This window comes from Sminthopsis crassicaudata, chromosome 3 (genome assembly GCF_048593235.1).
Source record: "Sminthopsis crassicaudata isolate SCR6 chromosome 3, ASM4859323v1, whole genome shotgun sequence".
Classification (NCBI taxonomy): domain Eukaryota; kingdom Metazoa; phylum Chordata; class Mammalia; order Dasyuromorphia; family Dasyuridae; genus Sminthopsis; species Sminthopsis crassicaudata.
This window is the reverse complement of record NC_133619.1, coordinates 605,563,681-605,575,702: the sequence shown is the minus strand read 5'-3', so window position 1 is coordinate 605,575,702 and position 12,022 is coordinate 605,563,681. Positions and strand designations below refer to the sequence as shown.

Genomic DNA, 12,022 nt, shown 5'->3' with positions numbered 1-12,022 from the left:
TACGGTCCTGTTTCTACGGGTCCAGCTAGTGCCGAGAAGCATCCAATGGACAGACGCGGCCCAACGGGGATCCCTCCGAAGCAGCCAATGTCCTCCTTCCTTTCTTGCTCTCCCTCCCGCTTTGTGCGGGTGCGACCATTCCGGGGAACGCGCGGCGCCGGCCATTGGAGTGGGGGGGGCGTGGCCCGGCTCCCCAGCGGGGCTCGAGGCGTCTGGGCCAATGGCCTCGCGCCGTTCGGGCCGGGCCGGGAGGGTGGGCCGGGCCGAGAGGGACGCGGGGGGGCGGGGCTGGGAGGCGGGGCCCGGACGGGAGGCGGGGCCGTCTGGAGCTGTCGCAGTGAAAGGCGAGCCTCGCTGGTGGAGGGAGGCGGCGGCGGCGGCGGCGTCCGCTGTGTGAGTGTGTGTTTGCAGGCGCAGGCACGGCGGCGGCGGCGGCGGCGGCGGCTGGACACGGCTGGGAGGGAGAGCTGCGGCAGCATCTGGAGGGGGGAAGGTGCGATGCAGCCAGGTGCAGTGGCGGAGGCGCGGCTCGCGCTGCCTGCTCCGTAGCGCCCGGCGGGAGCCACCGGCCGCGGCCCCGAGCCTGCAGAGTTGGCCCGGAGGAGACCCCGGGCTCCGGGGCGCCCGATGCAGCCGCCACAGCAGCAGCAGCCCGGCCTCGGCTCGCGGAGTGCATGACGCGCTGACGGGAGCTGGTCGAGCGCCGGGGACTCCCGGGCGGCTGGGGCGCAGCCCCGAAGTGCCCCGGCGGCTCTCAGGGGAGGAAAGTTGTGGCTTCTCCTCTCGGGAAGCCCCCGGCCCGACGTCCGGCCGCCCCTTAGTCGGCCGGTGCAGGGGGTCCGAGAGGACGAACAGCCGGAGGTGGCGGAGAGGGACCTGTCTGTTACCGCCGGTCCCGGAGCGCGCCGGCCGCGGACTGTTCTCCAAGCTCCGACAGCTGTTCTCCCGAAGGCTTCTTCTCGAAACTGCTAGAGCCCCGGGGACTCCGGGAGACGGGGAGGGCTCCGGGATGATGGCCTAGAGACCTCCCCCTTTCCTGGGCATCCCGGAGGGATCTTTCCCCACCTCCCGCCCCCAGTCCCCAGGATACCCCTCCCAGGGTGGCGGCTCCTCCCCAGGGCACCAGCCCCTTTCTGGGGCTTCTTCTGATTTCCAGTCCGGGTTTTCCGTCGAGGAAACGTCTTGCCTTCTGTGAGTGCTGACAGGAAGAGCCCGAGAGGATGTGAAGGCTCTGGGAGCCAGGCGCGCCGCTAGAAGGGGGCGGTCCGGGCCCCGGGACGTACGAGAGCAGAGAGCCCCCCCCCCCCCCCCCCGGGCGGCGGGGACCCGGGACTTGCACCAGACGGAGCGGGCGTCTGGACGGCAGAAATGCGGCAGCGAGCGGCCCTCTCCAGCAGCCGCAGGGATCGCTCCCCCCGGGACCCGCGGGCCGAGGAGCCTTGCTGAAGGCAGCCCCGGCTGCAAGACCCGGCCCGCTGCCTAGGGGAAGAGGATCGGCCCTCGCCGCGCCGCCGCCACCCCCGGCCAGGCCCCTTCTCCCCCCTCCCCCCGCCCCCACCTCCCAGGATGTCTCTGGGATTCGCTGGAAACTGACTCAACTTGTAACTCGGCGGCCAGAGAGCGGGGCCCGCGGCCAGGGGCGGGCAGCTGCGAAGCCTCGGCCCTCCGCTCCTGCCTCCCCGGGGAACTCCGCGCTATCCCCCCCCCGGCCCCCCCCCGTTGTCTCGGACTCCCGCGGACTCGCCCCTCTCTCACGCGCCCTCGGCTGACCCCGCAGCCCCCGACGCCGAGGGTCTCTCCTTGGTTTAGGAGGCTCGTCTGTCTCGGGAGGAGCCCGGGGGGCTGCTTGCTTTGGGACCTGAGCCCGGACAGACGGGGCGGCAGCGCGGGGCCCGGGACACCCCCGGGGAAGTGGCCGCAGCCTTTTTCGCCCGGGACTCAGACTCCGCCCGCCTCGCCCCGTTAGGCGGGGAGCTCGGGCCGAAGATGTTGATGAGGAAGGCGCCCGCTTTTGCCCCAGCCTCGGTCTTCGGGGTGCGCCTGTCGCACAAGTTCCTTTTCCTGCTGTTCCTCTCAGGCCTCATCACCCTGTGCTTCGGGGCCCTCTTCCTGCTGCCCAGCTCCTACCGGTTCAGGAGACTTTTCCTGCCCCTCCGCTCCCAGCGTCTCGCCGCTGCCTCAGGGACGGGGGACGCGGAGCCTGGCGACCAAACCCAAGCCCGGGGGCAGGAGCCACCTCCCAACCCGGCCCCGGCCCCGGGGGCACTCGCGGTCGGGCCTGGCCGAGGGGGGCGACACCCTCCAGGCGGTCCTACCACTCCCTGGGAGGAGGCGGGGGCCACCCGGGGCCAGCAGACCCCGGGAGCAGCCACCGGGCTTCCCAGAGCCCCCAAGTCTCGCCCTCTGCCCACCCTGGTCTTCGAGGAGTTCAGGAGCCGTCTCCGGCACCCGGTGCTGGGGACTCGGGGCAACGCGGATGCCAAGAGCCTGGCCCAGAGGGAGAAAATCAAAGAGGTAAAAACAGAAACCCCAAACCCCCAACGGCAAGATCCTGGCCCCGGTCATTGCTCGGTGCAGTCCATTTCTTCTCCCCCTTCCCCTCCTCCCTCCCCTCCTCCTCCCCCCTCGCCGGCCCCGTTCTCTTTCCATTAGCTTGGGCTTCTTCCAAACTTCCCTCCCCTGCCCTACCCCCCTGAACCTTCAGAGCAGTTCCCCGCCCCCTCTATTTACCCTTTCCCTGCTCCCTCCCGCATCCTTCATTGCAGCCTCCCTAACCACTGGTCTTCCCACCTCACCCAGCCACTTTCTTTCCACTTCCTCTCCTTTTCCTCCCCCGAGACCAAATTTCCTTCCTTAGCGAGCCTCCCTCCCTTATCATTCTTTTCGGTAACTCTTCCCCACCCCATCCCTCACCTCCCCACCCCCATCCTGGGGCTAGCGGTGGATCAGGTCAGGCTGTGGGTTTCGTTCCCAGGAACCTGGCTTCCATTTGTTTGGATTTGTAGGTCCTAGTGGTCTGATTCCTCTCCCCCCTGCATCTCAAAGCCTCATCCCTTCTGGAAATCCCTCTGGGATGGGATTAAGACTCAGCACCCCCAAATAAGACCGAGGCATTTTTAAGGGGGTCCTGGGGGTGATGCTTTGCCTGAAATTGTTTGCGCCAAGCCAGTGACCGGCCAGGGAAGAATGCATGTAAAGCTTTTTGGCTAACTGTTGTGGAGTGTTAGAATAATTATACATGATGGCGTGTGATGCAGGCTGGGAGAATCGATAGCACTGAGGCAGGGTGTTATGGAAATCCGGGAAGGTTATTGGTATAAAGAAGCAGGGTGCTTTCTTCCTGGACTGCTTCCCTCGGGGAGCCTGCAAGCATCGCTGGGTGCCAGAAAGCTGGGGATGGGAGTGGTGGATTGAAGCTGACTTTTGAGGTTTTCCTGCTTTAATTAAAAACTAACTAGAACTTAACCCCCTAATCTTTAATGTCTGCTTTTGAAGCCGGCAGGCTAGTTACTCCCCAAGCAGAGTGGGATAATGGATCGGGTCCTGAATTGAAACCAGAAGATCTGATTTCCAATACTGGCTCAAACACTAGGGTCTTTCTGGGCCTCAGTTCCCTCATCTGTAAAATGGAAGGGTTGCACACAGTCTCAGCTGAAAAGCTCTTGGATCCTAGTTTTCAGAGGGAAAATCTCATCTTCCTTCTCTACCCCCGTCCCCTCCCCCCCCCCCAATCAACTTACTGATGGAGAGATAAACAAATCTGTCCTAATTTTGTTTACTTGTTAATAGACGATTAAGTCTGTATTGTCTTACACGGAGACGTGACTCATAAATGTGACCTACCAGTGCTGGCAAAGTTGTTTAAATTTGCTTCTTTCTCCCGTCACAGCCCCACCCCCAACTCCCACCTTGATTTACTGAATCTCTACCACTTATGGGCTACTAGGTGGCGCTATGGCGCATAGATCGCAGGGCCTGGAGTTAGGAAGCCTCATCTTCCCGAGTTCAAATCCTGCCTCAGATCCTTAACCGGTTGAGTGATCCTGGGCTAGTCACTTCATCCTGTTTGCCTCGGTTTCCTCATCTGTAAAAACGAAACGGAGGAGGGCCAACCACTCCAACATCTCAGCCAAGAAAATCCCAAATGGGGTCACAGAGAATCAGCCATGACAACAATGATTTTTATGTTTCTTTCATGTCCTTAATCTCTTTTGAAATTCACAGCAACCTTGCCAGGTGCTTCAGGTATAATTGCCTCCATTTTCCTGAAGGGGGAACTGAGGCTGAGAGAAATTAAGTACAGTTGAACTGTACTAGAGAATCTGAAATCAGCTGCAGGACCTGAGTTTGAATCCTTGCCTCTTGTTACCCCCGGGTCCATGGGTGAGACCCTTGGCACCTCTTTCTAGTTCTAAACCAGGTATGCTGGGCTCCAAGCTCCAAATTTTCCCCTTATCCCATGCCGCCTGCCTAGCTCGCTTTAGAGACAGCTGCCACTGTATGGAGTAGGCTGTCATTGCTTCATTTTGATTGTTTTTGTTCTTTCTCCTCATGATATTAGTTAATAGCAGGAAGGTAGAGATGGGTTGGGGGATGGGGAGCAACATCAGATTAAAAAGGCTGCCTTTAAAAGGAAAGAAAAGATGAAGGTGGAGAAGAAGTGCCTGAATGATGGAAGGCTTGACAGGCATTTGGAGTAACTCGGTGTTTGTGTGTAGGTGAGCAGCCTTGTACTGGGGACTCTCCCAGGGCAAGTGCTGGGTCTCCATCGGCTATTCCTAGTGGTTAGAGAAATGGCAGCTGTCCTATTCTGGAGGATCTCCTGAGCTCATAGACCCCATGGAGGAGGACGGTGGTAGGGGCATCTCTTCCTCCTGTGGGATCGGAGGCACCTTGATTTGGGGCTGTGAGGAAGCTCAAAGGTCATCTAGTCTACACTGATTTTACAGGTGAGAAAACTGAGCCCCAGGGTGGCTGGTAATAAGTAGAAGAGATGGCAAGAAGCAAGCAGACCTTTTTCTTAGGACATGGCCTTCATGGGTTATCCTGGTGGACCTTCATCCAGTAGCCATTTGTCAGGAACTATGGTAGATGCTGCTGGGATTATAGAAACAGAAAGAAAACAATAATTTACCTCAGGAGGCTTATATTCTATTGGATACTTAGTGTTGTGTGGACATGGCCAACTCCTTTTGAGCCACTGTGAGCCCATTTCCCCTTCCCTTAAATGGGAACTCAATTCAAGACAGATTTATTTATCAAGCTCCTGAGATGTGCCAGATATTGGGCCAAGTGCTAGGTACACAATGACCAAATTCAAACTGTCCCTACCCTTGAAGAGTTTCCGTGAGCTAGTACTGGATCCTCCCAAGGAAACATCCCAGCTGCCACTAGTTCCCTTCTGAAACCTTTTCAGCCTGATGTAGGTAGGCCCTGATAGAGCTTGTGGTGTAGCATTGGAGTAAAGTGAGGTGCTCTCCAGAGGGGGCCTTTAGGGCCTTGTTTGGGGGATAGGCTGGGATGCCTGGCTTGGAAAGAGATATCCACCTGCTACCCCGAGTGGGGCTGGCTCTCTCTCGTGTTATGTCATTCCAACAATAGCTCAGGAATGGTGACATGTGGCTGGAGCCATTCCGTCCCCTTGGTTAGCCTCCACTTGGCCTCATGCTTACTTATCCCACTGGTGTGCCCCGTGATACCCATCTGCCTCCATGCCATTTGCATTAAAGCATCCAACCAAACCTCAAGATGTGAGAATCTCGCCGGGAGCCATGAACTAACTCCCTCCCCACTTACCCGAAGCATCCTTCCCCCAGCACAGAAGGAGGCACAGCTGGCTTGATCCCCAGACAGCGTTCAAAGCAAAGAAGGATCAGTGGGTCCCTCCACTCACACTCCCTCCCTTTCCTCCCCCAGTGAGCTCAGGTCAGAAACTGCCAGTGTCCTTCACCTCCTCTCAAATCTAAGGCTAGACACTCTCCCCTGGCCTGTTGGCCCGCTTTCCCTGGCAAAGCTGTATAAACAGCTTTGTGCTGTCTCTCTGCTCTTTCCCTGACCTCACAGAGATTTTCTCTATTTCTCATTTTCCCTCCTTCCCTGTCGTCATTCCCCCCTCCCCTTCTCCCTCCTTTTCTGTCCTGCCTCTTCTCTCCCTTTCTTTACCCTCTCTCTTTTTCTTCCTCTACCGCTTTCCCTTCTTCCCCCTCCCCTTTCTTTCCTCTATCTTCTCCCTTTCTCCTACCCCTTCCCTCTCCTCCTCTTCCTTCTGTCTTCTTCCCCTCTTCTTCCCTCTCTCTTCTTTTCTCTCACCCTTTCTTTTTCTTTCCTCCTCTCCCTTCCAACAGCTCCTTCTCCCTTTCCCTCTCTTCCTCTCTCCCTTCCAACCTTTCCTTCCCCTTCCCTCTTCTCCTTCTTTCTTCCCCCCCTCTCTCCCTCCCTCTCTCTCTTTCCTTTCCCCGTCCCTCTCCTCCCAATCTCTCCCTACAATATCTAAATATCCCTGTCAGTCACAAGGCCCCTCCCTCATCCACAGATCTGTTAATTCATCAGGTTGTATGGTATATCCTAGGCCTCCCACTTTGATTGAACAGCTAACCTGCTAATGTAGGGAAAAACAGAGCTGCATTGTAGAGCAGACACTCCATTTAAGGGCCAGGATCCCTTTGGAGGAAAGGGAGAGAAGGATGCCCTGTGGATTGTATCTTGCCAAGACTCCTTCTGTAAGTAAGCTAACCTTGGGCTCGTCTGGGCCCTCTTCCCCTCCCACTTCAGTTCTTTGGGTCCATTGGCATTCTCCCACAAGTCTCCCTGATCTCTACAGGTGTGAGTGGGGGCTCCCTGTTGATAGGACCTAGGATACAGAAAGCTACAGGCTTAAGCATCACAAGGTAGGCATTTAAGTCACATTATAGGAATGATGTCTGTTCCTGCAAGAACTGATTTTTCTTGTTTTCCTGACTGTAACATGTGGAGATTTGTGTGTGTGTGTGTGTGTGTGTGTGTGTGTGTGTGTGTGTGTGTGTGTGTGTGTGGAAATAACATCGGCTACACATCTAGGTTCTGGACTTTCTCTTTGGGTTTCTTTCTATCTCCTTTAAAATTTTAAAATATTTTTATTGAAGCTCTTTAAAAATATTCTCCCTGTCCCAATAACTCCTCTCACATAACAAAATTTCCCTATAATAAATAAATCTGGAGATGCACCCACATCATCCCTTCCTCCCAACCTAGAACATGGGCCATTTCTGAAAAATATATGCCTCAGTCTCCACCTGCAGTTACCACCTCTGTGGCAGGAAGTTCTTACTGGTCACTGCATCCATGAGAGTCTGAGTCATTCTCTAGCTCTAGATCCTTGTTTTATAAGTAAACACAGACCAGTAGGGAAAGTCTTAGACCAGAGTCAGGAAACTGGCTTCTAATCTTGCCTCAGTTGCTTCCTCACTGTGTGACCGAGGTAAGAACCTTTCCTCTGTGGACATCAGAGTGATGTCCTTTTGTAAAGTGAAGTCCGGGTCAGTTCTTTTTTAGACTGAGGGGCTAATTGGTTAATAGGTGATGAAATGTCTTTTTTGGGGAGAGGGCTTTCATATCAACTATAAAATTGGCCTTGGCTATGGGAGAAAATACTTGGAGATGCTTCCACCTTCAGAAAGGAAAAGAAGACCTTGATCTTAGTGGCTGAGTGACTTATAACCTGGTTGTGTTTTGGCTTTCACAATAGGACAAGTCATCCTAAAATTATTCAAAGTGGAGGAACAATCAAAAACTCTTTGCTCATGGGCCTAGAATCAGTTTGAATAAATAGCTAGGCTGTGTGTGTGCGTGTGTGTGTGTGTGTGTGTGTGTGTGAGAAAGCCTTTCATTTCAACTTAATGAACACTTACTAAAATGCCCCTTTTGTGTGAGGATCTGTGCTAGGGTTGGTTGTGTGTGTGGGTTAAAGCAGAATACAACATGGTTCATGCTCTCAGGGGTGCTTTCAGTCTGGTAGGAGAGCTAAAGCAGTAAGCAATTAAAATACAAGACAGAAAGAAAAGTTCATTTCATAGAGATCCAGGTGGAATCTAGGGGAGAGATCACCATTATAGTCTGGAGGTGAGGAGGGCAATCCTGAACAGCTTTCTAGAGGAGCTAGTGTTTGAATTGGGCCTTGGAGGATAGGTAAAATCTCAGTATATATAGATGGAAGAGAGAAGAATGTTTCTAAGAATGGCAGTTACCACAGACAAGGTTCAGTGCTAAGCTCACATGGATCAGGTTCAATCTTGGAGGCTTCTCAATAAGTAATTATGGCTTGTGTCCCCCCCCCCCAAGTTTCCTCTAGGGCAAAACTTCTTAAACTATGGGTCATGACCTCATATAGGGCCCCTTAAAACTGGGAATTGTGAAATTATGTTTTGTTATCAGAAAATATTTGCTTTATGTACCTATATTATATACTTGTGTAAAAATTTCTCAGACAGAAAGGGGTCAAAAATAGAAAAAGCCTTGCTCTAAGAAACATTAGAATTTCTCATGTCTAAGTCCATACACATACACACACAAACACAGACATGCACAGAGTGTTGCATGTTCCTGTGTAAGCACTTGAGCTAAGATACAAATAGAATGAGTTTTATTTAAAGAATGACAATTATTCTTCCTTAAGCCCAAGTAGAGACAATTTTCCAATGAGTCCCATTGTCCCTGTGGACCTAGACCTTCAGGCTTATAGTATTGACCTGGGTAGAATTCCCTCATAAGGGGAAAGAATTTGGGGTTTCTACAGAATCATACAACCTTCCAAGCTTTCTTATGGGACTTACATGGTCCTTCAGATTTATAGCACCTTCCTGATGTTAAAATCTCCTCTCCTTCCCTCTAGTTAAGTGGGGAAAGAAATTAAAGTCATTATAGAATTGAGCCTTACCCACTCCCTGCATAATTCATATTGCCAGTGAAGGGCAAGGCTCAAGTTTGCCTTTCTTCCTTGTTTCTTCATCATTTGCCTTGTTATTCCAAGGCAGAAGGACCTGGGCTTGGTCCAGAAATTCTTCTGCTATGTCATCCTTGTAGCTCACATACTGTAGACCAGCATTCCTTTAGCACTCAGTTTGGCCCAGTAACTTCCTCCACCGTTGGACCATTGCCTTGGTCTGAGGCTATCCTGGAAGTAAAGCAGTGAGAGACATTATTATTGAAGGCATCCGTATTTTCCCTCTAAACAACCTGGCCCATAGCTTGGTGTAGCCATGTGAAGGAATATGGCCTAACTAGATAGGAGCAGCCAGCTTTGGAATCCGCTACATCTCTGTTCAAATCCTGTCACAGGATATTAAGTAGTTAAATAAGTCACTCCATCTCACATTCTCTGTTTCCTCATCTGTAGAATGTAGCAGCTCATTGTTGGGGGCTTCTATTAAGATAACACATGCAAAGTATTTGGGTGGCCAGATGCTCAGTGGATAGAGGCTGGGTCTGGAGTCAGGAAAAGTCATTTTCAAATCCGGCCTCAGACACTTACTGGTGTGTGACCCTGGACAAGTCACTTAACCTGTTTGCTCTTCTGTAAAGTGACCCAGAGAAGGAAACGGCGGATCATTCCAGTGTCTTTGCCAAGAAAACTCCAAATGGGGTCCCAAAGGGTCCCTTTCAAGACTGGAAGGACTGCGCAGTGATAGATCGCTTAGCTCACTTTAAAGCTGTGTAAATATCAGCTGTTATCGGTGCCTCTGGAGGCCAGGGATAACTCTAAGCCCCAAGTACAGTGCCTGGCACCCAGTGCTTGAGTAAACATGTTTTTATTCAGTTATTCATTCTAGAGGCAGAGCCTGAGGGTACAGCCCAACTGTGTGAAGTTAGACAAAAACTTCCTCAGGGCTTCACACCAGCCATACAAACTCACGCCTGGCAAAGAAGCATAAAAGAACAAGGGCTAGCCAGGTTCAGATGGCTGGCATTTAGCCTGGTCAGAGGGATGACCTTGTGCAGGCAACATTCACACGTCAAAGGGAAGGAGATGGGACTCCTGTGATCTACCAAAGCATCTCTGCTCCTGGAGATAGCATAGTGACAGCTAACATTTCTGTAGCGCCTTAAAGTTTGCAAAGCATGTTACATATACAGTGTCATTTGATTCTCATGGCAATCCCCATTTTAAGGTCGGGGAAACTGAGGCTGACCCAAGTCATGTGACTTGTCCAGATAAGATTTCAACCCAGATCTCTCTGATTCCAAGTCCAATTCTTTACCTCCACACCACAAATGTGATTTCCTTTTCTGTAAATTGGAGGTAATACTTGAATTACTCATCTCCAGACTAGTGACTAGTAAGATTTGTGCTTTCCCTCAGGGTAGCAAGATGGAGCGGGGCATGCTTTCATTCTATTATAATCCTTCTGGCTCTTTTGTCTTTTTTTATTATTATTTTAATTTTTCACAGTTACATGTTAAAACTTCTTTTGTTATACATGTACATTCTTTTTTATGTATTTCTATGTGTATTATGTTGGGAGAGAAAAATCAGAACAGAGGGGAAAAATCATGAGAAAAAAAGGTGAAAATAATGTGTTGATCTACATTCAGTCTCTAGTTCCATGTCTGGGTGTGGATGGCATTTTCTATCCAAAGTTTATTGGGGTTGCCTTGGATCACTGAACTGCTGAGAAGAACCGAGTCTGTCATAGTTGGTCGTAACACAATCTTGCTATTGCTGTGCACAATGTTTTCCTGGTTCTGCTTGTTTCACTCAGCATCAGTTCATGTAAATCTTTCCAGGCTTTTCTAAAAATCATCCTGTTCATCATTTTTTCTTTTTTTTCATCATTTTTAATAGAACAATAATATTCTATTACTTTTATATGCCATAGCTTATTCAGCCATTTCCTAATTGATGGGCATCTACTCATTTTCCAGTTCTTTGCCACCTGGTACCATAAGGGTCCTTTCAACTTCTTTTCTGGGGTCCACCCTCCATCAGTAGATCTTTATTCCTTTCTCTTCCATTAACCCCCTTGACTGTCATCTTCTCTCCCCTGAATTTGCCTAGTATAACTGCTCCCACCCAGGGTTCCGTATCATGTTTCTATCCTCAAAGCCAGAATCTGGTCCCAACTCTAGTGACTTCCCAACATTGCTATGTCACTTTGTAGATCTACAGGGCTGGGGAAATGGGCTCTCTGCCCCTTCACTGAATTTGTTGTTCAGTCATTTTATTGGGTGTTCATGACCCAATTTGGGATTTTCTTGGTGTAGTTTGCCATTTCCTTCTCTAGTTCATTTAGTAGATGAGTAAACTGAGGCCCAATTAAGTGAGGTTAAATCACTGCCTAAGAGCACACAGCTAGTAAGTGTTTGAGGCCAGATTTGAACTTAGGAAGATAAGTCCTCCTGACTCCAGACCCTTGCTCTATTCACTGCACCACCTAGTTACCCTTTGACTTAATAGCCCCCAAAGAAGTGTGATTTAGAGTTCTCAACAGAGTTATAGAGAGGAAAAAGATTGAAACCAGGTTGTGGTACTCCTTTGATGTATCTAATACTTTTTGCTTCTAATAATTAGCAGCTACTGACATTTATAGAACACCACTTTGGACCTCACTTTATTGATTTCCAAAAACTTTGGAGCAAATAGGCTTCATATTGGACATATGGGTATGGCTTTTGGACAGCTTCTTTGTCAATTTGGAGACTTTTTGCTTTGCATCTTTCCTAGTTCATGGCCACAATCCAGATGTCTGGGGCTATTATGTCAACAAGGCATTACTATGTTGAATGTGTCTTCTATGCTGTTATTGTCTTGTTCTGGCTCTGGCTGTTCTGATATAGCTACAAGTAAATGCAGGCATTTCAGATGCTATCTAACCTGCTAGTGCTTTCTTAGATTCCCTCCATATTTACATGTAATAATAGTCAAATGTGCTCACCCTTGTCCACAATGCTGCTTTCTATTTGCTATTTCAAGCCTTCCCCAGTTTGACTCCAGTCTACTTGCTCAACCTGCTTCCTGTATTCCATCCACTGCTTTCCATTTCCTTTGCAG

At 51.0% G+C, this 12,022-nt stretch overlaps 1 protein-coding gene across 1 annotated transcript in view; it reads left to right on the top strand.

The window, feature by feature from the left end:
- The first annotated feature begins 417 nt into the window (after window positions 1-417).
- Window positions 418-12,022, top strand: part of MAN1C1 (mannosidase alpha class 1C member 1) — a 218,617-nt gene continuing 207,012 nt past the window's right edge. The window contains 1 exon segment of the mRNA XM_074305793.1: window positions 418-2,514. Within this exon segment, the coding sequence (XP_074161894.1) occupies window positions 1,987-2,514 (528 nt within the window). The 5' untranslated portion in view covers window positions 418-1,986.